This window comes from Dermochelys coriacea, chromosome 18, assembly GCF_009764565.3.
Source record: "Dermochelys coriacea isolate rDerCor1 chromosome 18, rDerCor1.pri.v4, whole genome shotgun sequence".
Taxonomy (NCBI): Eukaryota; Metazoa; Chordata; order Testudines; family Dermochelyidae; genus Dermochelys; species Dermochelys coriacea.
In genome coordinates, this window is record NC_050085.1 from 11,712,582 (window position 1) to 11,739,834 (window position 27,253).

Below are 27,253 nucleotides of genomic sequence, written 5' to 3' on the forward strand. Positions count from 1 at the left end.
AGGTTTTACCTGTTTTGATTTTGATTATTCCTGCTTTGAAATAATCAACTCCCCACGATTGTATACTGGTGGAGAAATAGCAGCAAAGAGTCCTGGGGCACTTTTTAGACTAACAGGCATATTGGAACATAAGCTTTCCTGGGATGCATGTAGTGGAAATTTCCAGAGGCAGGTATAAATATGCAAGCAAGAATCAGGCTAGGGATAATGAGGTTAGTTCAATTGGGGAGGATGAGGCCCTCTTCTAGCAGCTGAGGTGTGAACACCAAGGGAGGAGAAACTGCTTTTGTAGTTGGCTAGCCATTCATAGTCTTTGTTTAATCCTGAGCTGGTAGTGTCAAATTTGCAAATGAACTGAAACTCAGCAAAAAGAAAAGGAGTACTTGTGGCACCTTAGAGACTAACAAATTTATTTGAGCATAAGCTTTCGTGAGCTACAGCTCACTTCATCGGATGCCTTCGGTGGAAGTGAGCTGTAGCTCACGAAAACTTATGCTCAAATAAATTTGTTAGTCGCTGAGGTGCCACAAGTCCTCCTTTTCTTTTTGTGAATACAGACTAACACGGCTGCTACTCTGAAACCTGAAACTCAGCAGTTTCTCTTTGAAGTCTGGTCCTGACATTTTTTTGCCGCAGGATGGCTACCGTTAAATCTGCTGTTGTGTGTCCAGGGAGGTTGAAGTGTTCTCCTACAGCAGGGGTTGGCAACGTTTCAGAAGTGGTGGGCCGAGGCTTCATTTCTTCACTCTAATTTAAGCTTTCGTGGGCCAATCGTACATTGTAACGTTTTTAGAAGGTCTCTTTCTCTAAGTCTTCAACATATAACTAAACTATTGATGTATGTAGAGTAAATAAGGTTTTTAAAATGTTTAAGACGCTTCATTTAAAAGGCAGAGCCCTCCCCGCCCCCCCGCCCGCTGGCCAGGACCCAGGCAGGGTGAGTACCACTGAAAACGTGCCATAGGTTGCCTGCCCCGTCCCACAGGTTTGTCTATAAGCTTAGCTGTAGTCTCCATCTGCTGGCAGATGGAAATTTATGCCACTCATCCCTGAACGGCTGTAGAGCAAACTCCAAGCAATCAAAGCTCGCTACCTACTGTGACTCTCGTGAGCGCAGGCTGCAGTCTAGTCAAAATTAGACGAGGCTTTCCTAGGAAACGTCCGTTTACAGCTGTGGCTTAAGCCGGTGCTACAGCGGAGAGCGAATAACCGCTCCTGAGCTGCCCTGCAGGCCAGGACGGGGGCGTCGCAGGGCTGGGGTTGGTGGGGCAGCCCGTCGGCGGCAGTTAGGGGGCCCGGGGCCTTGGCGGGAAGACCGCCCCGCTCCCAGGGCCGGCAGCAGGCTTTGGCCTCGGGCGAGAGGGGGGCCGAGTTTGAAAGGTGTTTTGGGGCCGGGGGGGGGGGCCCCCAGAGCACGCTGCCGGCAGCCGTGGGGGAAGCTGCGGGCCCATAAGGCGGACCGGTAAAGCCCCCCCCCGCTCGGCCTCTCTGAGGGAAAAAGAAGGAAAGAGCCAGAGCGTGACAGAGCCCGCGGCCTCTCCAGCCGTGCGCAGGCGTCTTGCAGCACTTCCGCCTTCCCTGCCATCCGGGAATCGCGCGAGACTACGCTATTGTCGCGTCGCGTGGGTGCGCGTCGAAGATGGCGGCTGCCGGCGGAGGGGGGAGTCGTAGCGCAGCAGTTAAGACGGGCCAGGTAATGGAGACAGGGAGCGGCGGCGGCGGCGGCGGCGGCGACGACACGGAGGAGCCGCCGGGAGGCTGCTCAGACACCGTGCTGCCGGGGTTCAGGGATGCCGACTCCTTCGTCAAGGTACGAGAGGGAGCCGCCGCAGACTACGACTCCCAGCGTGCTCTGCGCTGCGCGCACACACACACACCCCCTGCAGCGGGGCCTGCTGGGGACTGTAGTTCCGGCTCGCGGCCTCGGCCTCAGCCGGGAAGCTGTCGACACTGCATTTCCCAGCATTCTCTGTGTCCGCCGCGGTGGGGTTTGGGCGGCCGAGACCGAGGCGGAGTGTTGCATGCCGGGCGTTGTAGTGCGGGCCTTGAGCCCCTGTTGCCCAGGGCCTGGGAGTAGGGAGCCTGGGCCTATCTCCTACTGCTGCAGCCGGGGCCTGCACCGCCCATCCCGTCAGCACAGGGCTGGTCTCCATGGGATGTGTGGCGCTTGAGAGAGCCGGCCCAGCCCGAAGGGGGGAGAGGGGGACTTGCGGCGCCGGCAGTGGGCCCTGGCGGGGGGGCGGCACAGCTGCTCCAGCGCCTGGAGCTGGGGGGAGGGGATGCTGCCCCCCACATCCAGCCTACACCCTCTCTGCCCCCCGCCCGGCACGAGAAGCCAGAGCTCGCCAGTGCAGCCTCCCAGCGCCAGGGCGCCCAGGCTTTCACTCCTCTTGCCCCGGGAGAGCGGGGGGACAAGCTGCGTCTCACTGGCATGAAGTGGGTCAGTTTTTCCAGCTCTGTTAAATGGAGAGGTGTAGGCCACGGGACCCGAAACTAGAGTTGTAGAAGCAGCTTTGCCTCTCCTGGAATTGACCCCTCCTCATCTATTGTTGGGAGTGGACAACATCCACCCTGATCAAATTGGCCCTGACAACACTGGTTCTCCGCTTGCGAGGTAACTCCCTTCTCTTCGTGTGTCCTTATATAATGCCTGCAGCTGAAATTTTCACTCCATGCATCTGAAGAAGTGGCTTTTTTGCCCACGAAAGCTTATGCCCAAATCTGTTAGTCTTGAAGCTGCCACCGGACTCCTTGTTGTTTTTGTGGATACAGACTAACATGGCTTCCTCCCTCTCTTTCCCCCTCCCCCCCACTAGGTCCTGTTGTCTCCATAGGCACTGGAGGCAGTCTCCTTTTTTCCTAATTTCATGCAGTCTTCCTATTCCTGGCAAGTTGTCAGCATAACCCCTCAAATGAGTTAGGGCGTTCACTGCAGTGGAGTCTGGAGAACTAGAATCATGGTGGTGAGGTAAATTGAACCTAAACAGCAGGTACTAGCTTATGCATGGGCCCTGGTAGCGAAAGCAGCCCTAGATTTAGTTATCTGTGTCTTAACAGGAAAAAAACTCAGAGGAAACCCACAGATTTGGTAACACTGAAGTGGTGGGATTCTCTGTATTCTTAAATTTTCACCAGGGTAGGTCAAAGAGAGGCAGCCTCCTTTGTAATACTCTTCCTATGGCAAGAAGAGTTTTCAATATGCGTTTAGCAGCTAGGTCTTGATTTTTGGGATATAGGTGGATGTTTATATGGGGCTGTTAATCCAAGCATGAGAAAGCATTCTGCAGACTGATTTACAAACCACAGTATTGCCATTGCCATCACTACAAACTTAATTCCTACACATTCCCTCACCTAGGGACCTTTTCGTAGGCCTGGTCTACTCTACAGAGTTAGGTTGATGTAAGCTGCCTTGCTTCAACCTAACAATGGAAGTGTCTACACTTAAAATTTCGCTCCTGCCAACTTAACAACTCCATCTCCATTAGCGGCATAGAATCAAAATCAATGTAGTTAGGTCAACACAGTGTCAGTGTAGACATGACGTTACTTGCATAGACGGTTACTGGCTTTCAGGAACCTTCCCGCAATGCCCCACGCTGACAGTAAAATCGATACAAGTGTTCCTGGTGAGGACACGCACCACTGATGCAAGGAGCAAAATGTAGATACGCATAAACGATGCAATTACTGCTGTGGCTGTATGCCGATGTAAATTAGGTGGACTTAATTTTATAATGTAGACATGGCCCTAGAGAGACCGCATTTCCTAGTTCTGAAGTTGGAGCTAGTATGCCTGTAATATTTCCATTAAACCAAAACATTTTCAGTTTAAGGTGTTGTTTTTTTGTTTTTGTTTTGTTTAGTATTAGTTTCATTAACTCAGAATGAAATGATTGTAAACTTTCTTGTTTTAAAAAGGCCTAGTTGTGTCTTGGTTTAGGAATAGTAATGTAATGCAAGGAATGGGATTACTGTGTGTTCATCTGGCAGTGTCAGAAAAATACATTGTGGAATTATATTTTAATGATGTGATGCTTTTTAACAGCATGCGCTTGGCACTGTGGTGGCTGCTACTAAGGCATCTAATGGGCTCCCTCAGCCTGGAGATGAATATGACTTCTATCGCAGTTTTCCTGGATTTCGGGCATACTGTGAAATGCAAGGTGACAGGCTGCTTCACTGGTAAGGACATTTTGGCTTCCTTGGGTCAGTGGTGAGAACCTAGTGATAGGGAACAGAGTGAGGGGCAGAGAATTCTCTTCTTTGCAAATTTCAAAATAAAACAATATATGAAGATTTTTTTTATTAGGTATATTTCAGCTGTTTTTAAAAATGTGTATCAGCTGCTTTTCTGATGCATGAAATTTAAATGGTAATGATAAAAATTGAGTCAATGATTTACCACTGCAAAGTAGCTTTAACAATTTAGGTGAAGAACTGAGCAGGTGAAGGCTGATGGAAAAGTGACTTCCTAACCAGATGGCCCAATCTAAGTTCCATAGACCCAGTGGAAATGAATAGCACTTTTTCAGAGCTTCTCATGTTGAAAGCTCTTACAACAGTGTCTAAAGGATCTGTATTTGATTTTGCAAACCTTAGAGTAGCCAGAGCTCAGAAAGGATCTTAAAAAATAGGTCCAGTCTTTAGCATACCTGCTTTTGATGTCATTAAAAGAGTAACTGGATTATTCTCTTTTTAGTATGAGCAAGGTGATGCAGTATCATGGCTGTCGCAGTCACATCAAGGATCGCAGCAAAGCAACAGAGCTGGAAGATAAATTTGATTTGCTGGTTGACTCCAATGATGTAATTCTTGAAAGAGTGGTGAGTAAACTTACCCTGTGTTTTTTGGCTTGTAACCATTCAGCGGATCACTCTTTCTACAGGAATTGGAATGACAATATTTAGCAATTACACTTCGTTCCTCATTCTCAGACCTCTTTCATTTTAAACATTTATTCTCTTATGGGCACTATTTCTTTGGGGTATCTTGATTTTTTTTTTTTTTTTTTTTTTTTTTAAATTTACAGCCCATTGGGAGGCTATTTTTCTGAGCTGTCTGTCACTTTTCTGTATTTCACATCACAGCAGTAGGTTGGAACTGAGCCTGTAAAGACGAGAATGATTACTTGTATGATAGCAGCACCTAAGGACTCCAACTGAGATAGGGACCCATTGTATTAGGTGCTGTACATACACATAAGCTGTCCCTTGGCTGAAGAGCTTGCAGTCTAAGTAAAATAGACAATAGGTGGAAGGGAAAGCAGAGACACAGAAAGGTAACATGATTTCCCCTAGGTCACACAGCAGAAGGAATAGAAACCAGGGCTCCAGCTGTTCCTGAAAACCAGAGACAGTCAATCAAACATTTCAATTGCAAACGAGGAAGAGAAGGCTGCCTGTGTGGGTGCCAGAGCAGATGTATCATGTACTACCCCAGGAGAGCAAGGGAGAGAGAATAATTACCCCAGCCATAAAGAAAACAGGCTGGCAACTGATTAAACTGACGTGCGGCTGAGAGCAGAGACCTCAGTACCACTCACATTCAAAAGCAGTCTCTTAAACCGGTCATTTAAATCAGTCCTTCCCAGGCCCCAATAATGGCATATTGGGCTTTGGTGCTGTAGCCTCCCATAGCTTTATTCTCTGCTGCCTGGAACCTCATGCAGTCATTTATGATTGTGCAAAGTGAGTGTGAAACATGCCTAAGAAAGGCCATGTGATCTGGAGTTTAGAATCTGGAGCTCCAGGTTCTGTTCCTGGCTCTGCCATTGACCTGTGGTGTGACCTTGAGCAAGTCACATCACCTCTCTGGGCTTCAGTTTTCCTTCCAAACCTTTGTCTATTTAACTGTCTGCTCTTTGGGTCAGGGACTGTCTCTTGCTATTTGCCTGTACTGTGCCTAGCTTGATATGCCCCTGGTCTCAGTTAGGCTCTCTAGATGGTGCCATAATGCTCTTATGGTCTTGGTTACTTATTATGTTCTGCCAAGCAAATTAGATGCAAGACGAACTCTGTATTGGCCCATCTCAAAACTGGGCAGAGTAGAGGATAAGGTGTGAGAGCGGAGTGTGGGACTAGGATGATCTGCACATGAATATCTCTGAAGAAACTCTCCTTTGATTCCTTGGCAATTGCTTCTCCTAATCCCTAGCATTAGAATTTCATACCTAGCCTTTGGCCACTTTTTCCCTTTACAAAATTCAGAGTTGATGAGCATGGAAGCAGCTGCACGTTTCTCTCCTTTCAGTCAGGCTAGACTGCCAAATACAGGATGTCTCATACAGGTTTTTCTCAAGCTTCTTTTCCCAAATTTCAGGGTATTTTACTGGATGAAGCAGCAGGAGTGAACAAGAACCAGCAGCCTATCCTCCCTGCTGGGATGCAGCTCCCAAAGACAATAGTTTCCAGCTGGAACCGTAAGGTAAGACTTCTACAGTCAACTGATTTTAATTAAATGAGCTTTTTGCTTAGGCTTGAGTTGTAGTGATGGTGATTGGGTGTTCAGTAACCCAAAAACCCTTTAGATTTCTGGTTGTGCTTCTTCTCTCTTTACTCCAGATTCAGGATCCCTGGGTTTCTGATATAGATTTTGTGCACACAGATTTCTCTCTAACCTGAATTCAGGGCTTCAGGGCACCTTATTTAGATGCTGTTGTATGGACCTTAGATACTGTGCTCTTAATTTCAGGGGAGTTTTTCATTACAGTTTCTGGAGTTTAATATTCAAATGCATATAGGAAAAGTCTTAATAGACTCTCAAAATCCATTCAAATATGTTTTTTTTTTAAACAGAGCGGAGAATCCCACAGAACAAAGTCTGAAACCTTCCGATTGCTACATGCCAAGAATATCACTCGACCACAGCTCAAATTTCGAGAGAAGATTGATAATTCCAACACTCCCTTTGTACCTAAGCTTTTTGTCAAACCCAATGCTCTGAAACCATTGCCTGAAGGTAAGAAGGCCAGGGCGAGAGGGCTTCATTTGCCTTGGGTAGCATATTAAAATAATAATAATCTGAGCTAGGTGGTGGTGGTGGTGGTGGTGGTGGTGGTGGTGGTATTAGGGCTGTCAAGTGATTTAAAAAATTAATCGCGATTAATTGCACAATTTAAAAAATCACGATTAATCACCCTGCTAAACAATAATAGAATTCCATTTATTTACATATTTTTGGATGTTTTCTACATTTTTCAAATGTATTAATTTCAATTACAACAGAATACAAAGTGTACAGTGCTCACTTTACATTTATTTTTGATTACAAGTATTTGCACTGTAAAAAAACAAAAGAAATATTATTTTTCAATTCACCTAATACAAGTACTATAGTGCAGTCTCTTTATCTTGAGTTGAACTTACAAATGTAGAATTATGTATTAAAAAAAACTGCATTCAAAAATAAAACAATCTAAAATTTTAGAGCCTGCAAGTGCATTCAGTCCTATTTCTTGTTCAAACAATCGTTCAGATAAAGAAAAGGAGTACTTGTGGCACCTTAGACTAACAAATTTATTTGAGCATAAGCTTTTGTGAACTACAGCTCGTCCGATGAAGTGAGCTGTAGCTCATGAAGTTTATGTTCAAATAAATTTGTTAGTCTCTAAGGTGCCACAAGTACTCCTTTTCTTTTTGCGAATACAGACTAACACGGCTGCTACTCTGAAACCTGTCAGATAAACAAGTTTGTGTACGTTTGCAGGAGATAATGCTGCCCGCTTCTTGTTTACCGGTTCTCACTTTCAGGTGATGTATTCTCATGACACGGCTGTAGCCCGTGTCACAAGATATTTATGTGCCAGATGTGCTAAAAATTCATATGTCCCTTCATGCTTCAAACACCATTCCAGGAGACATGCATCCATGTTCATGAGGGGTTCTGCTCAATAACAGTACAAAGCAGTGCGGACTGACCCGTTCATTTTCATCCTCTGAGTCAGATGTCACCAGCAGAAGGTTGATTTTCTTTTTTGATGGTTCAGGTTCTGTAGTTTCTGCATCGAAGTATTGCTCTTTTAAGATTTCTCAAAGCATGCTCCACGCCTCGCCCCTCTGATTTTGAAAGGCACTTCAGATTCTTAAACCTTGGGTCGAGTACTGTAGCTATCTTTAGAAATCTCACATTGGTACTTTCTTTGCGTTTTGTCAAATTTGTAGTGAAAGTGTTCTTAAAATGAACGCGTGCTGGGTCATCATCCGAGACTGCTATAACACGAAATATATGGCAGAATGCGGGTAAAACAGAGCAGGGGACATACAATTTTCCCGTCACAAATTTAACTAATGCTTTTTTTTTTTTAATGAGCGTCATCAGCATGGAAGCATGTCCTATGGAATGGTGGCCAAAGCATGAAGGGGTATACGAATGTTTACCATATCTGTCACGTAAATACCTTGCAGTGTCTGCTACAGAAGTGCCATGCAAATGCCTGTTCTCACTTTCTGGTGACGTAAATAAAAAGAGGGCAGCATTGTTTCCTGTAAATGTAAACAAGCTTGTTTGTCTTAGTGACTGGCTGAACAAGAAGTAGGACTGAGTGGACTTGTAGGCTCTGAAGTGTTGCATTGTTTTGGTTTTGAGTGCAGTTATGTACCACAAAATCTACCTTTGTAAATTGCACTTTCACGACAGAGATTGCACTACAGTACTTGTATGAGGTGAACTGAGGTGAATTTCTTTTGTTTACAAATATTTTCACGGTAAAAATTATAATATACACTTTGGTTTAAATTACAACACAGAATACAATATATATGAAAATGTAGAAAAACATCCAAAATATTTAATACATTTCAATTGGTATTCTATTGCTTAACAGAGCGATTAAAACTGCGATTCATCGAAATTAATTTTTTTTTTTAGTTAATCGCATGAGTTAACTGCAATTAATCGACAGCCCTAGTTTTTATAATGAACTTCAAACAGAAACCAACCCTCACAAGCCAAAAGAAATCATTGAATCTTAAGAATGTGTACCTCAGGAGGAGACTAAAACCCTTTGGAAGTAGTAAGCTTGCCATTATGATGTTAATCTTATTACAATCAAGTCTGTATAAAATGTCTTGCTGTGGATGCACATGTAGCAATCTGTAATACAGAATGTATTTTGCAGCTAATCCTGCTCCCGCTAAAGTTGCAGGCTCTCATTGATGTCAAAAAGTACCAAGTCCTGCATAAATGCAGTTGAGTTAGAAGAAATAATGGAATTTTTTTATTAGCATAGCGAAAAAAAGATTAGATGTGAGTTTCTTTTCTTTGGCTTCCTTAGCCAAATAGTTGACACAAGGCAACCAAAAGCTTCAGTAGTTCTCAAACACCCCCCCTTCCCCCCCCCCGGATAACATCCCAAGTCTTTGTAATTTGTCATTCTGTTGTTGTTGAATCAGCATTTCTCCATTAAAATGCAGTTGCAGTTCTAGCTACTAACAGTTGATTTGACTTTGTTTTATTATATTTCATCACTTTCTAATAGCACATATAATGGAGGTAGAGCTGCTAGTTGCCTTTCCATTGCAGAGCAGTGTTTGGCAGCCAGAATTATTCATCTTTGGGATGCTCATGCCGCATGATTACATTTTAAAAATTTCTTGTTATATTACCACCTCTTCAGCAGAGGTCTGGCAAAGTATTGCTCATCTTACTTAATCTTTGCAGGGTGACATGTGTCCTTGTCATACCTCCTACTGAGTCATAAAATGAGGCACGGATAGAAATCTTATATTTAAAAGCAGTAGGCCAGGAGTGTTCAGGGTTTTATAGTACTTAATGGGTTTTAGGTTAGGCATTGGGAAGAGAAACTTGAGTTAGGAATACACATTATTTGTACAGCTTTGTCTAATTTTTCCATCTTGGTCATTCAGCACTTGCAAAAAGCAGGCAGGAGCGAAAGGAGCGTCCTGAGGACTTGGATGTACCAGCTGCTCTGGCAGATTTCCTCCATCAACAGAGAACTCAGCAGACTGAACAAGACATGTAAGAAATTAATTCGGCAACAGGGTGCTGAAAATACAATAGATTTATATGCATTTTGTATGCAGTCTCTTTATGCATATACCTGTCGCATGCAGCACCTTGTGGCTCTTCTGTGTCTGTGCACATGCATGCTGCTTCACTTGTAGCTGCTTCCATACATGTTCATAATTTTTTATACCTAGGCATAACAAATCTGCCCTGTGCTAGGATTTCTGGTCAATACTAGGCAAGTTGCGGTGGTATCTCTTGGTAACTACTTCCTTTGGCTCAGTGAAGTTGATTGGAATGATGCATATTCCTTTTTTGTTGTTTGTGCAGGTTTGCTCATCCTTACCAATATGAACTGGAACACTTTGTTCCACCAGATGAAACTCTCAAGAAACCACAACTCCAGGTTAGTGCCCAGATTAAATTTAGTAATCAAATCTAGAAAAAATGTTGAAGTAGATGATGATCAGTTTGTGGTAGGCCCTGCTTGTAGCCTAGTTACAGTTCGGGGGTGGGGGAGCAGTTACAGCCTGTGATAGCAGTGTTTAATTCAGAAACTTTTGGATATTGTGGGAGGAGAGCACTGTGTCCCCACAAGGGAGTATCTAATAACTTGCTTTGTCAGATGTACAGGCCTGTTGAGGATGCACCCTGCCATTTTATCTCCACCTTGGATGAGTTGGTAGAACTGAATGAAAAGCTTGTAAGATGCAAAGAATTTGCTGTGGACTTGGAGGTAAGTATGTTGCTCTTTGTTTTAAATTACATATGTTGAATTAGCACTTCTTCTACTTTTCATCATGTTTTGCTTTGTGTACCATATCCTTTTTATGTTGTTACGTAATATGTCCCAGGTCTGATGTGGGAAGGCTGCTGCATTTTATTATCCTGCATGGGATTTTGGCTGTCATTTTAATTTCTCAAACTTTATTCTATTGTAATAAGCTTTATATTGAATTTAGTCTGTTTTGAATTTTTCCTATGATCCTCTGGGTTATGTTGAGATCCATGGAAAGAACCAATTTCAAAATTAATTTGGATGATGTATTAAGACAGTAGCAATGATTGCAAAGACCTGAAATCTGTTCATGTCATTAACTTTTGCCTAGAGGAACCCTTCCTTCATGTATTGTCATCTTTTCCTCCGCCTTTGGTTATTCTGTGTTTCGTAGTACCACTCCTGCAGGGGCTCTGAGTTAACTTCTGTCCTTTGTCTGATAGCACCATTCCTACAGGAGTTTCCTGGGCTTGACATGTCTGATGCAGATTTCCACCCGGATGGAAGATTTCATTATTGACACTCTGGAGCTACGTAGTGACATGTACATTCTGAATGAGGCCTTCACGGACCCTGCTATTGTAAAGGTCAGTAGACGCTTTCAACCTATCCAGAATTATACCTGGAGAACTTATTTTTGGCTTAACTCTGTCTGAAAGCATGCTTTATCCTCCTGCCCTGGCCACTCCCTGGTTCCGGGGGAGGGTTGGGACAAGTGGGAGAGCCACAGTATGGGCCTGATCCAATACCCATTGAAATCATTGGAAAGATTCCCCTTGACTTCAGTGAGCACTTAATCAGCCTGTATGACCTCAGGCCATGATAAGATGCTAGTAACATCTAAGTCACTGTTGTGAGAGTGAGCACTGCTTAGTTGGTAATGGCCCAAAAATGAATCTGACCACCCATCAGGAGATATTAGGCAGGACTGTATCCATCAGACTGTGCTGAACACAAACCAGGTACAACTTCAGTTGTACTTGATTGTAAGTGCTTTACTGACAAGTATGAAGACAAGGTCCTTGCCCCAAAGACCTTGCCCACTAGATAAAAATGTGTAAACACAGGAGGGAATGGATGGGGAGCACCATAAACAATGTGACTGAACAGTTAGCAGGCATCGTCTCAGCTCTAAAGCTCTTGAGTTTTACTATATATTTTGGGAGAGAGGAGAGATAAATTTTCAGTAGTCTACCAGCTCTCTTTTGAGAGGGCTGAGTGTAGAAACAAGGTCTAGGTGAAACCAAGTACTTGCTGTTTATGCCACTAGCAGTGAAAGGAGAAATGCCAGCAAAGAGGTCTTGGTTTAGAAACATAACTTTCTAATTCTGGTGCTTCAACACTTCAGGCCCCTAAGTGGAATTGGTTATCCTCTCCTCTCAAGAGCTATTCTACCATCTCACATTCTTGTTTCTGATGCATTTGATTGTGTTGCCTTGCAGGTCCTTCATGGTGCCGACTCAGATGTGGAGTGGCTACAGAAAGATTTTGGTCTGTACTTGGTGAACATGTTTGATACTCACCAGGCTGCCCGTCTCCTCAACCTTGGCAGGCACTCCCTGGACCACTTGCTAAAACTCTATTGCCATGTGGAAACTGACAAGCAGTATCAGCTGGCTGACTGGAGGATTCGGTAAAAGTTTTATCCTGACGTTGGCGTTGGAGTTAAGAATGAAATTTTGGGACTTCTTTGCATGTTAATGGTGGACTGTTTCACTTCTCAACCTACCCCCAACCACATAGCTCACTGAGATTTTTGGTTAATACTATAGTGGTGGTGAACTGGAATAAAAGGGACGGGCTTCAAAACGGAGCTGAAATGCATTAGCAGATTTGTGGAATTAGTATGCACAGCACCTGCCTACGGGTACGCTGTGCTTGGCTGTCTATTTCAGCCCCTTACTTTGATGAGCACTAAGCTCTCTCCAAATGCTGTAATATATGTGGTTTGTTTTTTTTTTTAAAAAAAAAAAAAATCGGGGACACAAGACATTTGGAAGCTGACTTAACACAATAGGAACAGTACATAACTACAGTGTAATGTTATGACAAAAGCTGCCACCTCCTTGAAGAAGTAATTGTTGCCATCTTCTCTGCATTACTCAACCTAGCATTGTAAAGTTGCAGTTCTGTTGTAACAGATGCACAACTAAAAAATTCTAACTCCCAGACAAAAATGCTGCGTAAATCAGTACAGGGACTGAGTTTGAGAGTGATCTCTGCAGCGCAATTTCCCCGGCCCACAAAGAGCCCAGGTGTGGTATGTAGGCTGTGCAGGCACTCAGCGGTAGACACCTTACTATACTAGGTACCCCCTGCCATCTGATTGAGTGGCTCCCCTGTGGATCCTGGTCTCCTAGATATAGACAAGAGGTCAGTTGGAGAAAATCATCATCATAGCGCTCACAAATGAGATTCTGGTGAGAGGAATCCATAGAATTCCTGGATTCATTCTTGGGGGTGGACCCAGATGTAGCTGATCTTTACGTGCTGTGGCAGAGGGCACTGCAAGGATGATGGATGGGCTACTAAAATGCATTTGTGCAACAGTGATAGTTCTCTGCTTCCAGCCCTTTGCCAGAGGAAATGATCCAGTATGCCCGAGACGATACTCACTACCTGCTCTACATTTATGATGAAGTGAGAGAGGCGCTGTGGGAGAGAGGAAATGGACAGCCCATTCAGCTGCAGGTGGTGTGGCAGCGCAGCAGAGACATCTGCTTGAAGGTAAAGCTTCACCTGGGGACCAATTATCTGGGTCAGAATACAGACTGTCTAGGATGGGACGCACCCAAAGGTGTGCCTGGCCCATTCCCTACCTTCTGGCAGAATCCCTAATTTTCAGTATGTATATCTGGAAATAGGCTTACTCTCTCTCCATTCCCACCTAGTGTGGGCTTTTCCACTAGTTAAGGGACCTCTAGATCAGTGGTTCTCAACCAGGAATCCAGGGCCCCCTGGGGGGCCACGAGCAGGTTTCAGGGGGTCCGCCAATCAGTGCCAGTGTTAGACTCGCTAGGGTCCAGGGCAGAAAGCTGAAGTATGGGGCTGAAGCCCGGGGAGCCAACATCTGGGGCTAAAGCCAAAGCCTGAGTAAAGTAGCTTCCGGGGGGGGCCCAGGCAATTGCCCTGCTTGCTACTCCCTAATGCCAGCCCCGGCTTTTTTATGCAGAAAACCAGTTATCGTGGACAAGTGGGCCGTGGAGTTTTTATAGCATATTGGTGGGGAGGAGAGGTGTCTCAGGAAAAAAAAAAAGGTTGAGAACCCCTGCTCTAGATATCCTAGATCTTTTGTTGTCTTCAAAACCACTGTTGCTGGTCCACATCAGCCTGCAGGTGTTGAGGCTGAAACTTTTCAAGTGAGTCGATATTTACTCCATTTCTCTGTATATCCCTAAAAAAAGCCCCAGATGTTGGAGCACACTGTAACTTTAGTTTTTTCTTGGCAATGTATATTTGTCATAGTGAGACCAAGAGGTGGGTGGTTTTCTAATCTACCAAGACTTAAAGATCTGGTACGTCTGTGGATGCTCTTGGACTTGGAAACTTTCTTGCCTCGTGTATCCAAATTAAAATGAAAAAGTGAGTGTGGCCGGAACTAAAACAATTGTCAGCCCCACATGCTTAAGGTAAAACCCTCAAGGGGCTCCTCAATCCTGAATTCCTGAGCTGCTGTTGAAAACCATCCAGTCCTCTCTTGTGTGCTTAATTCTCTGTGCCAGAGAGAACACAGCCTGAGAAGTGCCCAAGGGAATTGGTACATGACTCTGATATTGATCCCCATTCTCTCTAATACTTCCTGTTCAGAAATACATCAAACCCATCTTCTCAGAGGACTCCTACCTTGAGCTCTACAGGAGACAGAAAAAGCATCTCAACACGCAGCAGCTAACAGCTTTTAAATTGCTATTTGCCTGGAGGGACAAGATGGCACGCCAAGAGGATGAGAGTACAGGGTAGGAAGTCATTCATTAGACACAGTTTGAAATGGATCTCTGCAGAGAAATACAGCTCGTTGAATGGATCTCTGCAGAGCGGTACAGCTTGTTGAAAGAAACACTGGATCTGCTGAGAGTGGTTATTTGGGTGCTTCCTGTGTATCTAAGACACAGTCCAGTGAAAGGTGCATTACTTCAGTGGCACCACTTCCTCCAATCTGTTCCTCTGACCCCTACAGCTCAGATCAGAAATCACATTGGTGAGGGGGTTACCTCTATGGTTTTCTAGATCAGTCCTGATTTATTTCTCCTTAACTGACCCCAATGCTTAAGAACTTGGATCCAGTGCAGAATGATGCATATGGTTCCCCCCCCCATGAAATTTCTCTTTAAACAGGTTTGATTAACATTAACACAATTACCATGATATCAGTGCTACTGCTCTTTATGTTGCAGGTATGTGCTACCAAACCATATGCTACTGAAGATAGCAGAGGAGCTGCCCAAGTATGTATTCGTGCCTTCTGTTTTTTGTCTGTTTTTGTACAACTCTGAATGTCATTTGCTTCTCCTCCAAGTTGATCCCAGGTCCATCAGTCAGATGGGCTATCCTCTTACGTTTTTGTTTTTGTTTTGTTTTACTTACTTCTGCAGTTAGCTTGTTGCTCCTAGTAATTAGCATTGCTTTTACCTTTTAGTTCTTCAAAGCAGAGAAATTCGGTGCACAGAAGAATTAAGATGCTCAGCTCTTCTAGCTTGTCTTTATGTCAGGAATACACAACCTACTAATGCAAAACGTGGTCTCACTGCTGCCAGTCATTGCATCTAACTTCTTTTTGTGCTCTCCAGCAGTATGCTAGGAGGAGATTAATTTCACTAACACCTAGGTGTTGATTTAGTTTGTAAAGGAAAATGTGTAGGTGCCAGACCCCTCTCATGTCACCCACGACATTCTCCTGTAAACAAGATTTTTTTGAAGAGCTTGGTATTTTCCATCCACACTTGAAAGAGGATAAAACTGCATCTGTGATTTCAAAACCCTCTACACTCCCTCTATAAGAAAAATATATATTGGATAAGGAGAGAAATTAAAGCTGGATGCAGAAAACACAGGGGTGCTGAGCTAATGGGCTTTCCTATGTTCCCAAACGTGGTATTGACACATTTGTAGTTGTACTGGATAAACAGTGATGACTAATCTGATTTGTCTTATTCAGTGAAGCGAGGGCCTCTGATTACATCTGCTTGACTCTTCTTTGCATGTGGATGTTTGATTTATCAGCTGAGAATACGGCAAACTGGTTTTATTCATTATGTCTTTAGAGAACCCCCGGGCATCATTGCTTGTTGCAACCCGATCCCACCACTAGTCCGCCAACAGATCAACGAAATTCATCTCCTCATCCAACAGGCCCGAGAGATGCCTCTGCTCAAGGTACAAAGATCTTCTACCAACACATAACAAAACCCAAAAGATGTGGACTTTAATGTGGAATATCTCTTGCACCTTGTCCTCCAGAGGTTCCTGTTGATTTCATAGGTATTGAAATCTAGAAATAGCCTACATGCAAGGCTATAGTACAAGACTGCTGCCGGGGATTGCCATTTGTGTGTGAGACAGTAACCTCACTTTGAAGCCTGAGTACTGTACAGTATGCTGTAATACAGACAGAAGCACTTCCTGCCCCTGTAATGAAATTTCACTGCAGACTTCAAAGCAGTGCAGGCCTTTAAGGGAACTAGAGGAGTAACCGGGTAGAAATATTCACTACTGAGCAAAGCAATCAACTGTGAGGTTTCTGGGGCATAACCTTATTCTGCTTTTATGCACACATCACATTTAACTACAAAGGGAATAAGAGCTTGTTGGATGCACATAAGAAATCACCAGTGACAAATCCCATACAACTGGCAAAGCAGAAACATACGCGCAACCTAGAGGCTTGGAATGAGGTTTAATATAGGTCAGCACACTTTTGCTGTCACTACAGTGGAGAGCATCCTCCTACAGTGAAATTAAGCCATTCTTGAGCACAAACACAGCCTTGCTATGTGAACAGCTTCGTAATTTTACCTCTTCTCACACAGACGCACACACCCCTGGGAGGAAAATGTAGAACTGTTTTTCTTTTAGCTGCATTGAAAATATTGATAAGAGGAAGCTTGTGTCTGCTGGGCTAGATGCTTCAAAGTTAACTATTAGTAATTCTCTTATTTTTCTCCCCTTAGTCTGAAACTGTAACAGCGGTGAAGAAGAAAGGGTCTCTGCCCAACCCAGAGGTACTATCTGTATCTCCTTGGCATGCTAATGTGTTTAAACCCTAAACTCATAGAAACTGCCATAGCAGAGGTCCATATCTTGAAGCATGGTGGTAATGGTAGTTTTAGATGGTAATTTTATTCTAACTAGTCCACTAACTAGGTCTTTTTCCATTTGACAAACATGTCCCTTTGTTAACCCAGTTTTATCCTTGTGCAATAATGATTGTAAAAGTACCAGTCATGAGTCAATATTTTAAAAGCTCCAAACAAGACTATAGTAAATAAGTCTTCCATCAGTAAACACTACAGTTGCTGGACAAAGTTTTTGTGTATGTTTGTTATAATCTGTATTGACTGATTTTTAAGAAGTAACATTTCAGATGAGTTACTACAGCTGTCCCAGTTATCCACTTTGTCTGTGGAAGCAAAGCATTCTTGCTAGCCAATAGCCATTTGCACAGCCGTCCCTTTGGAGTCAGATTCACTGTGCAATTGCAGATGAGCTATATTAGAAATACTTAGTCTCAGAATATCACCCATACATTTTAATTGTGTTTAGCATGTCATTTTCCACTCTGTAAATTCCCCTAAAGCATCTCAGAGCAAGGTTCTGTATTGATCACATATGTAATTTTGAATTTGTTTGCAGAGGCTGGAGAATCATTTGTTTGGACCTCATGACAATTCTCGTGTTCCTCTGGATGATATTCAGAACCTCTCAGCATTAGGTAATTTGGGAAGGATGGGAGACAGCCTCTGACTTCTGCTAATATGGAAAAAAATTCAAGTAGCTTTTTTTTTTCTTTGACACCTTAAAATAAGCATATCACCGTCAGTGGAAGCTCATTTGTGGAGCCAGGGAGATCATAGCAGAACACAAATCCAATAGGAATGGAGTGTTCAAAACCAGAAACTTTTTTTCCTTTCTCTGCAGAACCTGCACCAGTTCTGGAATGTGGGAGCCTCTTTTCAGACAGCAACGGGGAGATGGACAGCACAAGGATATTACCTAACTCCGCATGTCTTGTTGCTACTGCAACCATCAGTATATTCAGTGTAAGCTCCAGTAATATGAAGGGGTCGGTGTTAAGGGAGCTGCAGAGGAATAGGATATTCATGGAGATACTGCTGTGCTCCCTGTCAGGTGTTCAGGAAGCTGGCAAGTGGATTAACTCTTCTTACAGTCCCAGAGTCACTGCCCACACTGAGCCTTTAGGTGAATTAGGAAATGATATGGCGATAACGCAAGGAGCCCAGAAATACAACTGAAAATTCACCTACTACTAAAACAAGCAGCAGGTGTGAAATGGGTTCTGTTACAGAACAGAACTTTCTGGGCTTGTCAAGTATAGAAGTAAAATTCAGTACTGCCTCAGTTCCCCATCTCACTTCTCTCCTCCCCCTCTTCTTCTCCTCCCCCACCACACAAGTAAGAAAAGCCTAGTTGATGATGTATCGGCTTTGGCACTAGGGGATGTCGTATATGTCTTTTGGCTTTTACTAACTCTACTAGCTCTTAAAAGCCTCAGGTCACATATCATCATGTGTTTCAAACAATGCTGGACCCATTGTCTATATACAGTCTGTATGTAACTTACGTATTTTATATGCTAATGTTTTTTCTGCATTCCTTAAGGAGCCTGATGTGAATGAAGGGAATGAGAAGAACTTAACAGTAGCACAGCAGAAAGCTCAACGCATAATGGAGTCCTTTGAAAATCCGTTTAGAATGGTAAAGGGCACTGTATATATTTTGTAATGACAGCTGGTAACTGAGCAATATAGTGGGTCCCATAAGAGCAGGAATTTTCACAAGGCAGGGTTAGAGCCTAGCATGACAGCTGCTGCTCATTTACTGGAATCACAGAGTTATATGCTAGATGTATTTTGCAAGGAAAACAATTGGATTTTGTTTTGAAACTTGTAGAGAAATGGATGTTAGGGAGGCACTTCCACAAGTTAAAAAAAAATCATATTTTTAAAAACTCTAACTTTTGTTAGATACCTTTAATTAAAACCATTTTTTAAATCTAGTTTTTCATCTTTGACTGTATTTTACATCTCTCAGCTTGAAGGTGAAAATAAAACTAGTCGGTTCGCTCTTGATTTGAATCTATTTCATTTCTGGTTTTCCATGTTCTAAAATGTATTTTACCAGTGTGTTTGGACTTCCAAACTGGAGGATAATGTTATCAAAAAGTTTCCATTGGATTTATTTTTAATAGAAATATTTCTGTTGGCCTCAAGTTTTGTAATTTTGGACGGGGTGAGCTGACGTTCTTTTGAACCATTAACTTTCTGTAGAATTGATGTGAAATTTGACTTTTTTTTTTTTTTTTTTAGTTAGCACCTACTAAGTGTGCCTCTCAGCTGTCCGTGACTTCCACTGTAACTTATGCTGTCTACACCCTGTAGCATGCTATGTTTTTAAAGAAATTTTTCTTTTCCTTTTTCTAGTATCTGCCTTCAGAACAGAACCCTGCCCACATCTCACAATCAGCAAAGTTTGACCCATCATCAAAAATTTATGAAGTGAGTGTCTACTTGCCAAATTTTCTGAAAACTGCTCAGCTCCTTGTGAAAGAACCAGGTGACAACAAATGAATTCCAGGTTTCCTTTGGAAGTTTCTGAGGGGCATGAGATTACTTGGATTTATTTTTTTCTGTTTTGCTTCCCTTTTATCTCTGAAAAAGGGAGACTTTTTCAGACTTCTATAGCATTCCTCTCCTCCAAAGAACAAGGGAAACGCCCACTCATAACTCCCACATTACCAAACATTGAATTAAAAGGAGACACCATACCTGACCTGGATTCTCTGGTGCTAATTCATGTGGCTCAAGACTCTCTACAAAATAAAAAGTCATTTTTTAACCATGGTTCAAGCAACAGATTTGAATCTCCAGTGTAGTCAAATTTGGTGTTCTGTACTCCAAAATGAATGCCACTGCAGGTCTGTAAACTCCTCCACCATTCTGTCTGACTTCAGAGTGAGTGATCCTGGCTAATTTTCTTTTGATGTAGATCAGCAATCGGTGGAAGTTGGTGAGTCAGGCACAACTGCAGAAGGAGGCAAAAGAAGAAGCCAAAAAGAAAATAGTACAGCAGAGAGGTAACACCCACTCTTTTGGACTGAGACTGAGGAGAGGGCTGGGGGAGGAAGGTGGATCTTCCAAACCCCTGAATGTCCCTTTCCTTGCAACACCACTATCCAGGCCCTGCATCTTAACTACAGCCTTTTCAACCAAGACACTCTGAGCAAGAGTCCTTTCAGAGCCAGTCAAACCAATTTTAGCTGATTTGGGTGGTTAGCAGTGAATGAAGAGAGGACCTCCTCTCCCTTTCTTCCTTACCAGCAATACACCAATAGGACTCCTTATCTTTACAGGGAGCAAAAGGTCAGGACTAGAAATCGGATGCAGATCTGATTGCTTGATAGTTCAGAGTACTTGCATTAAAACTACCATCATCATAACTCATAGTTTTTAACTAGAAAGTCTCCTTTCAGCATGGCAGGCCACCGCTTTCCTCTGTCTAATCCTTGTATATTTGTAACGGGCTAAAACATACTGCTGTTTGAAACTGAGGGACTGATAGAGTCAGTAGAACAAGGCCCATTGTAGACTGGTGCTTTGAAACTTCCACACACAGAGCTCTCCCAGTGTGTTTCTGTGCTAACATGCAGTATCCTTTTTGTTTGCGTATTAGCTGTTCACTGACAAGAGACTGCAAATAGTGCTTCATTGAATGTATTCCAGGCTGAATCCTCTAAATTCACTTCCTCTGTAACCTCTGCCACAAAGAATGCAGGTATCCAGTTTTTAAAGGCTGGCACTTTAATCTGCACAGCTATTACCAAAAAACCCTTAACTCTTTACTTTTTTGTTAAGCACCTTCTCTACCTGAGGAATAAGACGTTGTCAGAGCAGTGATCAGTCAGTTGTCTTGGGGTTACCCAAGACCTTTTCTAGGGAGTCAGCCTAGCGGGGTGCCTTAGTTTGCTGATTGATGCCCTCAATTATTCAGCAGGTGGGTGTGTTTCAGGAAGAGGTGGCTAGAAAGAGCTAGGGTGGAGTGAGAGCTGAAATAAACCGTTCCCCACCGCCCAACAGATTACTGAGGAATCGGCCAGATGGCTTCCCCATAATCTAGATATGGTATGGTCCTGTCCTTTTTAGGTCATGAGTTTTCTGATGAATGAGGTTCACATCATGAAGATGTCTATATGTGGCATTTCGGGTAAGAGGATTGCCATTGCAAAGCAAGCTCCTCATTCTTTCTTGAGAGCGATTTTGCATGTCTCTTGGGTGAATCTCATGCGCTGTTTTGTTCTTTTCACAGCTGCTCGTGAACAGGTGCAGAAAGAGTGCAAAGCAACAGCAGAAAATATTGTCTCAGTCCGTCAGCAAGCTGTGGTACGAAAAAAGTTTGAGTGTGAAGGACAAAACAAGTATCCCTAAAGCTACCCCTTTAGCCTTTGCAAATATAAACTCTCTGCCCTTGATCCAGGGCACTTAACATCTCACAGGCCCTCTGAATCTGTGGATTGAATCTTTCCTGTGCTTCTGACCTTGTACACAGCAACAGGCCTTGTTTCAGACCTCAATGAATCTGTGCTGGGCCTCGCCCTACTCTGGTTTCAACTCTCCTCTATCCTAGAGAATACTTGCCATTGCCTTATCTCTGTCTTTCTCTTTCTCGGTTCCCCCCAAAATGTGTACATAGAGCAACAACAGATTCAGGCCTCTAGTCTTATGATTGCCAACAGTATTTCTAATGAGAAGCCTCTGCTGTGGGAACAAGGCAGCTTAGACCTTGGATGCCAGAACAGAAACCGCATTTCCCTCAACCCCCATTATGGTATCCATGGCAGTTGCCATCTGCGCCCAGGCAGAGAGGTTATTGTATTTCCTTCCTTGGGTATGTTCCTTTTACAGCAGGAACAGGCCAGCAAGAAGCGGGAGAGAATCACCAATGAACCAGGAACAGAGACACCAAAACAAGAGAAGAAACGGCCAAAAGCCTCCCAGGAGCCAGAGGAGCAGGAAATGCCAAAGCAGTTCACCCCCTTTGATTACAGCAAGTCTAACTTCAAAGTGTTCACTGGTAAGAGCTGGACTCCCCACCTGTGAGACTGCAGGCTGTGGAGACTATTGCCTGGCTGAGCCATGGAAAGGCTGTGCGGGTTTGTAGAGCTCTGTGATGTCCAAACAGTAATGTCTTTGCCCTGTACTAATGGAAGAACTGGGAACGATTTAAAGAAATCAGCCTGGTGAAGTGGATTGCTCACCATCCATCCATGTAATTAGAAAACTAGTTGAAATGTTCTTGGAATTACCAAAGGCAGTGGCTCCTTTTTCTTCACAATAGAGTAATGTATTTCATTAAACCCTGCAGCAGTAGAAAATAGGAGAGACTTGAATCAGGTGTAATGAGGATCCATTTAAAAGCTTATTCTCTCCTTAGCAGTATACTCTGTTTCATAGTGAGGGAAAGACAGCTCTGTATATTTCATTACAGCCAAAGAGCACTTGCTATTGGTGTGAATTTACTGTTCATTTAAAAGTACCTTTCTAATAGCAATTATTCTCCACTCCTTGTCTGTCTCAGGAAACAGCAAATCCAAGCAGTCATCCCAGTTTGATCCAGCCAAGCAGGCCCACACAGGCAAGGTAAGGGAACACTCTGAAATGAGTAACAGAAATAAAGGTAATACAAGGTGGCCCTAGACATGCCAAACCTCCCCTAATAGCCACTTGATGCTGAGGTGAGACTTTCAATCACTAATCCATAAGGTTTCAGAGTAGCAGCCGTGTTAGTCCGTATTCACAAAAAGAAAAGGAGTACTTATGGCACCTTAGAGACTAACAAATTTATTTGAACATAAGCTTTCGTAAGCTACAGCTCACTTCATCAGATGCATTCCATAAGGCTTGTTACAAGCCCTCTTCCCATGTGCATCCTCCTCCTGCCACTCTGACTGATGTGCAGATGGTACCCACAAGCTTCTCTTTCAGATCATTAAAACAGGTAATCAATTTACATGTGATACTGTGGGAAATGCAGCTTCTTATGCAGCTACTTCAATGTCAGTCCAAACTTGCTCCAGAGAGAGAGAGAGAGAGAGAGAGAGAGAGAGAGAGAGAGCTGAGATGTAGAATAAAGTGAAGCACAGTGGTGGAGATGAATCAGAGAGAAGAAAAGGGGATAGGTCCTGATCCCTCTGTACTAACCTCTCTAATTGTAGAAATCTAATCTAATCGCCTTTTATGATGAGATTACTGGTTCTGTGGATGAAGGGAAAGCAGTGGATGTATTGTTTCTTGACTTTAGCAAAGCTTTTGACACGGTCTCCCACAGCATTCTTGTCAGCAAGTTAAGGAAGTATGGGCTGGATGAATGCACTATAAGGTGGGTAGAAAGCTGGCTAGATTGTCGGGCTCAACGGGTAGTGATCAATGGCTCCATGTCTAGTTGGCAGCCGGTGTCAAGTGGAGTGCCCCAGGGGTCGGTCCTGGGGCCCGTTTTGTTCAATATCTTCATAAATGATCTGGAGGATGGTGTGGATTGCACTCTCAGCAAATTTGCGGATGATACTAAACTGGGAGGAGTGGTAGATACGCTGGAGGGGAGGGATAGGATACAGAAGGACCTAGACAAATTGGAGGATTGGGCCAAAAGAAATCTAATGAGGTTCAATAAGGATAAATGCAGGGTCCTGCACTTAGGATGGAAGAATCCAATGCACCGCTACAGACTAGGGACCGAATGGCTCGGCAGCAGTTCTGCGGAAAAGGACCTAGGGGTGACAGTGGACGAGAAGCTGGATATGAGTCAGCAGTGTGCCCTTGTTGCCAAGAAGGCCAATGGCATTTTGGGATGTATAAGTAGGGGCATAGCGAGCAGATCGAGGGACGTGATCGTTCCCCTCTATTCGACACTGGTGAGGCCTCATCTGGAGTACTGTGTCCAGTTTTGGGCCCCACACTACAGGAAGGATGTGGATAAATTGGAAAGAGTACAGCGAAGGGCAACAAAAATGATTAGGGGTCTAGAGCACATGACTTATGAGGAGAGGCTGAGGGAGCTGGGATTGTTTAGTCTGCAGAAGAGAAGAATGAGGGGGGATTTGATAGCTGCTTTCAACTACCTGAAAGGGGGTTTCAAAGAGGATGGCTCTAGACTGTTCTCAATGGTAGCAGATGACAGAACGAGGAGTAATGGTCTCAAGTTGCAATGGGGGAGGTTTAGATTGGATATTAGGAAAAACTTTTTCACTAAGAGGGTGGTGAAACACTGGAATGCGTTACCTAGGGAGGTGGTAGAATCTCCTTCCTTAGAGGTTTTTAAGGTCAGGCTTGACAAAGCCCTGGCTGGGATGATTTAACTGGGACTTGGTCCTGCTTTGAGCAGGGGGTTGGACTAGATGACCTTCTGGGGTCCCTTCCAACCCTGATATTCTATGATTCTATGATTCTATAAATTTAATCTCAATGGAATCCGTAAACAGAAATGTCAAGCAGACACTCCTAGTCAGGAATGCTCATTTCAGGTGAATGAGAGAATGTTGTACTCCAAAACTCACAACTTAAATGAGCAGAAAGTATTCCTTGAAGGTATGGTGGACAAGACAGGGTTGGATACAAGTAGAAGTATCGCGTGAAATATATTTTGTTAGTTAATGCACTGGTGGGTCATTTTTCCTTTCATATAGAAATTCTCTGGAGCCAATAAACTTCAACACCCAGCTGGAAATAAAAGCATGTCCTACCTGGCTGGGAAAAGTGATCGGTATGTAGTTTGAATGGTTCTCTGCAAAGTGATGGAGTGTTTCCCACTCAAATGCTCTGGAGTCATAGGCAAAGCCACTATTGTACTAGTCCACACAGCAGTATCTGGACACGCCTAGCATGAGAGCTGCATAACACCTACAGGTGTGAATTGACATCAGCCTCAGAGAAATCTAGTCCAAGATTAATGTGAATAAAGACAACCCTAGCAGAGGGTCTGAAATCCTAAGGTCACAGTGGTGCTAGTCGTATAGGAGATGCAGCCCTGGACCAAAGATCAGGCTGTATGGAGGGAGCACACATCTAACCAGCAAGTTAGAAAGGAAACCAATGGTTGTTGGCTCATGTGAGAATTCCGTAGAGGCTAATTCCCAAGATACTTAGTTTGCAGTTCCCAGATATAACTCTTCTGGGAGAGGTGAACAGAGGGGGGCAGCATTGTGGCCCATAAATCCCCAGTAGCTGCAGAAGAGCAACATTACTTTGATTCTCTGTTGAGGTGGGGATAGCAAGAGACGGTGTTTCACCACCATCTCAGTACAACCTTGCAAACATTTCATAGGCTTTAAATCGCGAGTGAACTTTGAATCAAAGCTTTTTTAAATTCTTTCTTTAACTGTTTTTGCAGGGGCTCCAGGCACAGCTGGCCAAAAAGATAATGTTTGTAAGAGATCCTGTGGGAACTGCCACTGAACAAAAAAAAGTCTCTGTCAAGCTCTGGAGGGGCAAATATCAATCACTGCTGCAGCTTTTTGTACAGAAATCTTTTAAAAATAATTAAAACGCTTTTTCCAAAGGGGAAAACCAATTTTAATTGTTTTGTCTTTGGCCTTTATTATATTTACGTTTTCAAAAATGGTTGGAAAATGTATTTGGTATCCTCAAATGCAGAGTTAAGGCTGACCCTGGAAGAGCAGAATTCGACATGTCAGTTGGATGTGGGATTAACCTGGTTCATACAGCACAGAAATAATCAAGAGATTCAACAAATGTGCAAATATTTGTGACTTGAACTAGGTATAGGGGAATAAATCCTATACAAATATAACAGCAAAGGAACTAGAGCCAGACTGTCCCTATGAGGCCAAACTGCCTGTTTGTTTTGCAAGCAATGGTAATTTAGAAAATGCATTTGCTTCCCAAGCAGTAATAAGCACTGAAATTATAAGAGAAGAGCGCAGGTACTTCTGAACTGAATGAAAACCAACAGTTACTGCTTTGCTTGACTGTTACAGAAATGAATGCAAGGACTGAAAGCCATGTAAATAGGTTGAAGGTTAAAACACAACTGGAGAAGACTGAAGGGATCTATTTGACATTGCTCACTTCTGTGATAACTTGTACTTTAATGTCTGAAAATCTCAAAGCTTGCTCCATGTGTTGACAAATGAAGGCTTGTTAATGCCACTGTGAGGCAGGTAAGCGGTATCCCCATTTTACAGATGAAGCACCAAATTGAAATGACTTGGCAAAGTCATACACTGAGTTAGTGGCAGAGCAGATACTAGAACTCTGGACTCCTGGTTATCTGCTCTGACCCCTGGGTGCTGCTCCCTCTCCTATTGTCCTTGTCCTTCTTTTTTTTTTTTTTTTTTTTTTTTCTCAGACCTGCATCACTGCATAGTGCTGCTCTGTTTTTTTAATCTTCCTGTTTGAGCCTAATCTGTTAAAATAGGCCTGGTGACAAGCAGCAAGTAGGAGAATGCAAAAAGGTCCTTTCTGTTTTTGGAGGCTACCAATCTAAGAACTTTATTTCACAAAAAAAATTAGCAACGTGTGTGGTGGGTTTTGTTCATTTGGGAGTTTTTTGCCATGAATAGTGTCAGGCAAAATTACATTTTAGAGTGGCAGAGCTGGGTCCATTCCGGCTCAGGAAAGCCATTTGCACGGCTGAATATTACACCTGCAGAATGTCTTTGAAGAGAGGCAATTGAACAGCAGTTTTCTTTGTGAACATGTGAACACAGCCCACTCCACATTTGCTGCCAGTTGCAATTCCCTTTCAGCTTTGCCACCTCTGCTCCTTTTTTAATTGATGTATCAGTGAATCTAGTGAAAGACCCTTTGACTGTGGGGATTAAATAATTTTCTGGTTTCTATGGGCTCCTTTTCCTCACTTTAGAAGTATGTGCAGTGTAACATTTTCAAAGGTTGGCTTAATTTTCATCTTGATTTTTCCCCCCCCATTTTGAATTGAGGTTTATCATAGGTTTTAAAAGTGCCCTTAATGAATATGACTGGCAAATATATGCATGTTTTATTCACCTAAGTGAGATTATAGCTATAATTCAGATGCAGTCCTCATGTTACACTCTTATGTTGCAGGGATTTTTTTTTCTCTACCAACAGCCAAGGAAATCTTTTTGCTTAAAAACCAGTTTTGATAACTTCTTAGTATAATTCTTGTGGGGGGTTTTCCTAAGGTCTGCTCTTGAAAATATGTGCCATGTGTCTTGTACTATTTCTGGGTGTATCCCCAGGCACAATAATATACTTTCATAGCATTTAATCAGTTTTTTAA

At 43.3% G+C, this 27,253-nt stretch overlaps 1 protein-coding gene across 4 annotated transcripts; it reads left to right on the plus strand.

Annotated features, from left to right (window-relative positions):
* The first annotated feature begins 1,633 nt into the window (after positions 1-1,633).
* EXOSC10 (exosome component 10) lies at positions 1,634-25,546 on the plus strand. 4 transcript variants are annotated; one of them, XM_038377040.2, is made up of 25 exons: positions 1,634-1,810; positions 4,049-4,185; positions 4,703-4,826; positions 6,322-6,426; positions 6,798-6,960; positions 9,867-9,978; positions 10,297-10,372; positions 10,592-10,702; positions 11,188-11,331; positions 12,187-12,377; positions 13,315-13,471; positions 14,552-14,700; positions 15,139-15,189; positions 16,006-16,117; positions 16,912-16,962; positions 17,594-17,672; positions 17,879-18,000; positions 18,581-18,676; positions 19,402-19,476; positions 19,967-20,054; positions 21,284-21,357; positions 21,880-22,048; positions 22,553-22,614; positions 24,657-24,733; positions 25,361-25,546. In XM_038377040.2, exons 1-25 carry the CDS (start codon positions 1,640-1,642, stop codon positions 25,389-25,391), a joined length of 2,727 nt encoding a protein of 908 aa, XP_038232968.1. In that variant the 5' UTR covers positions 1,634-1,639; the 3' UTR covers positions 25,392-25,546. The 4 variants fall into 4 exon arrangements, 3 of the variants coding, with proteins under 3 accessions (XP_038232968.1, XP_043355924.1, XP_038232970.1); XM_043499989.1 differs by having other exon boundaries at positions 17,879-17,946; XM_038377042.2 differs by lacking the exon at positions 1,634-1,810 and adding an exon at positions 2,262-2,614.
* The last annotated feature ends 1,707 nt before the right edge of the window (positions 25,547-27,253 follow it).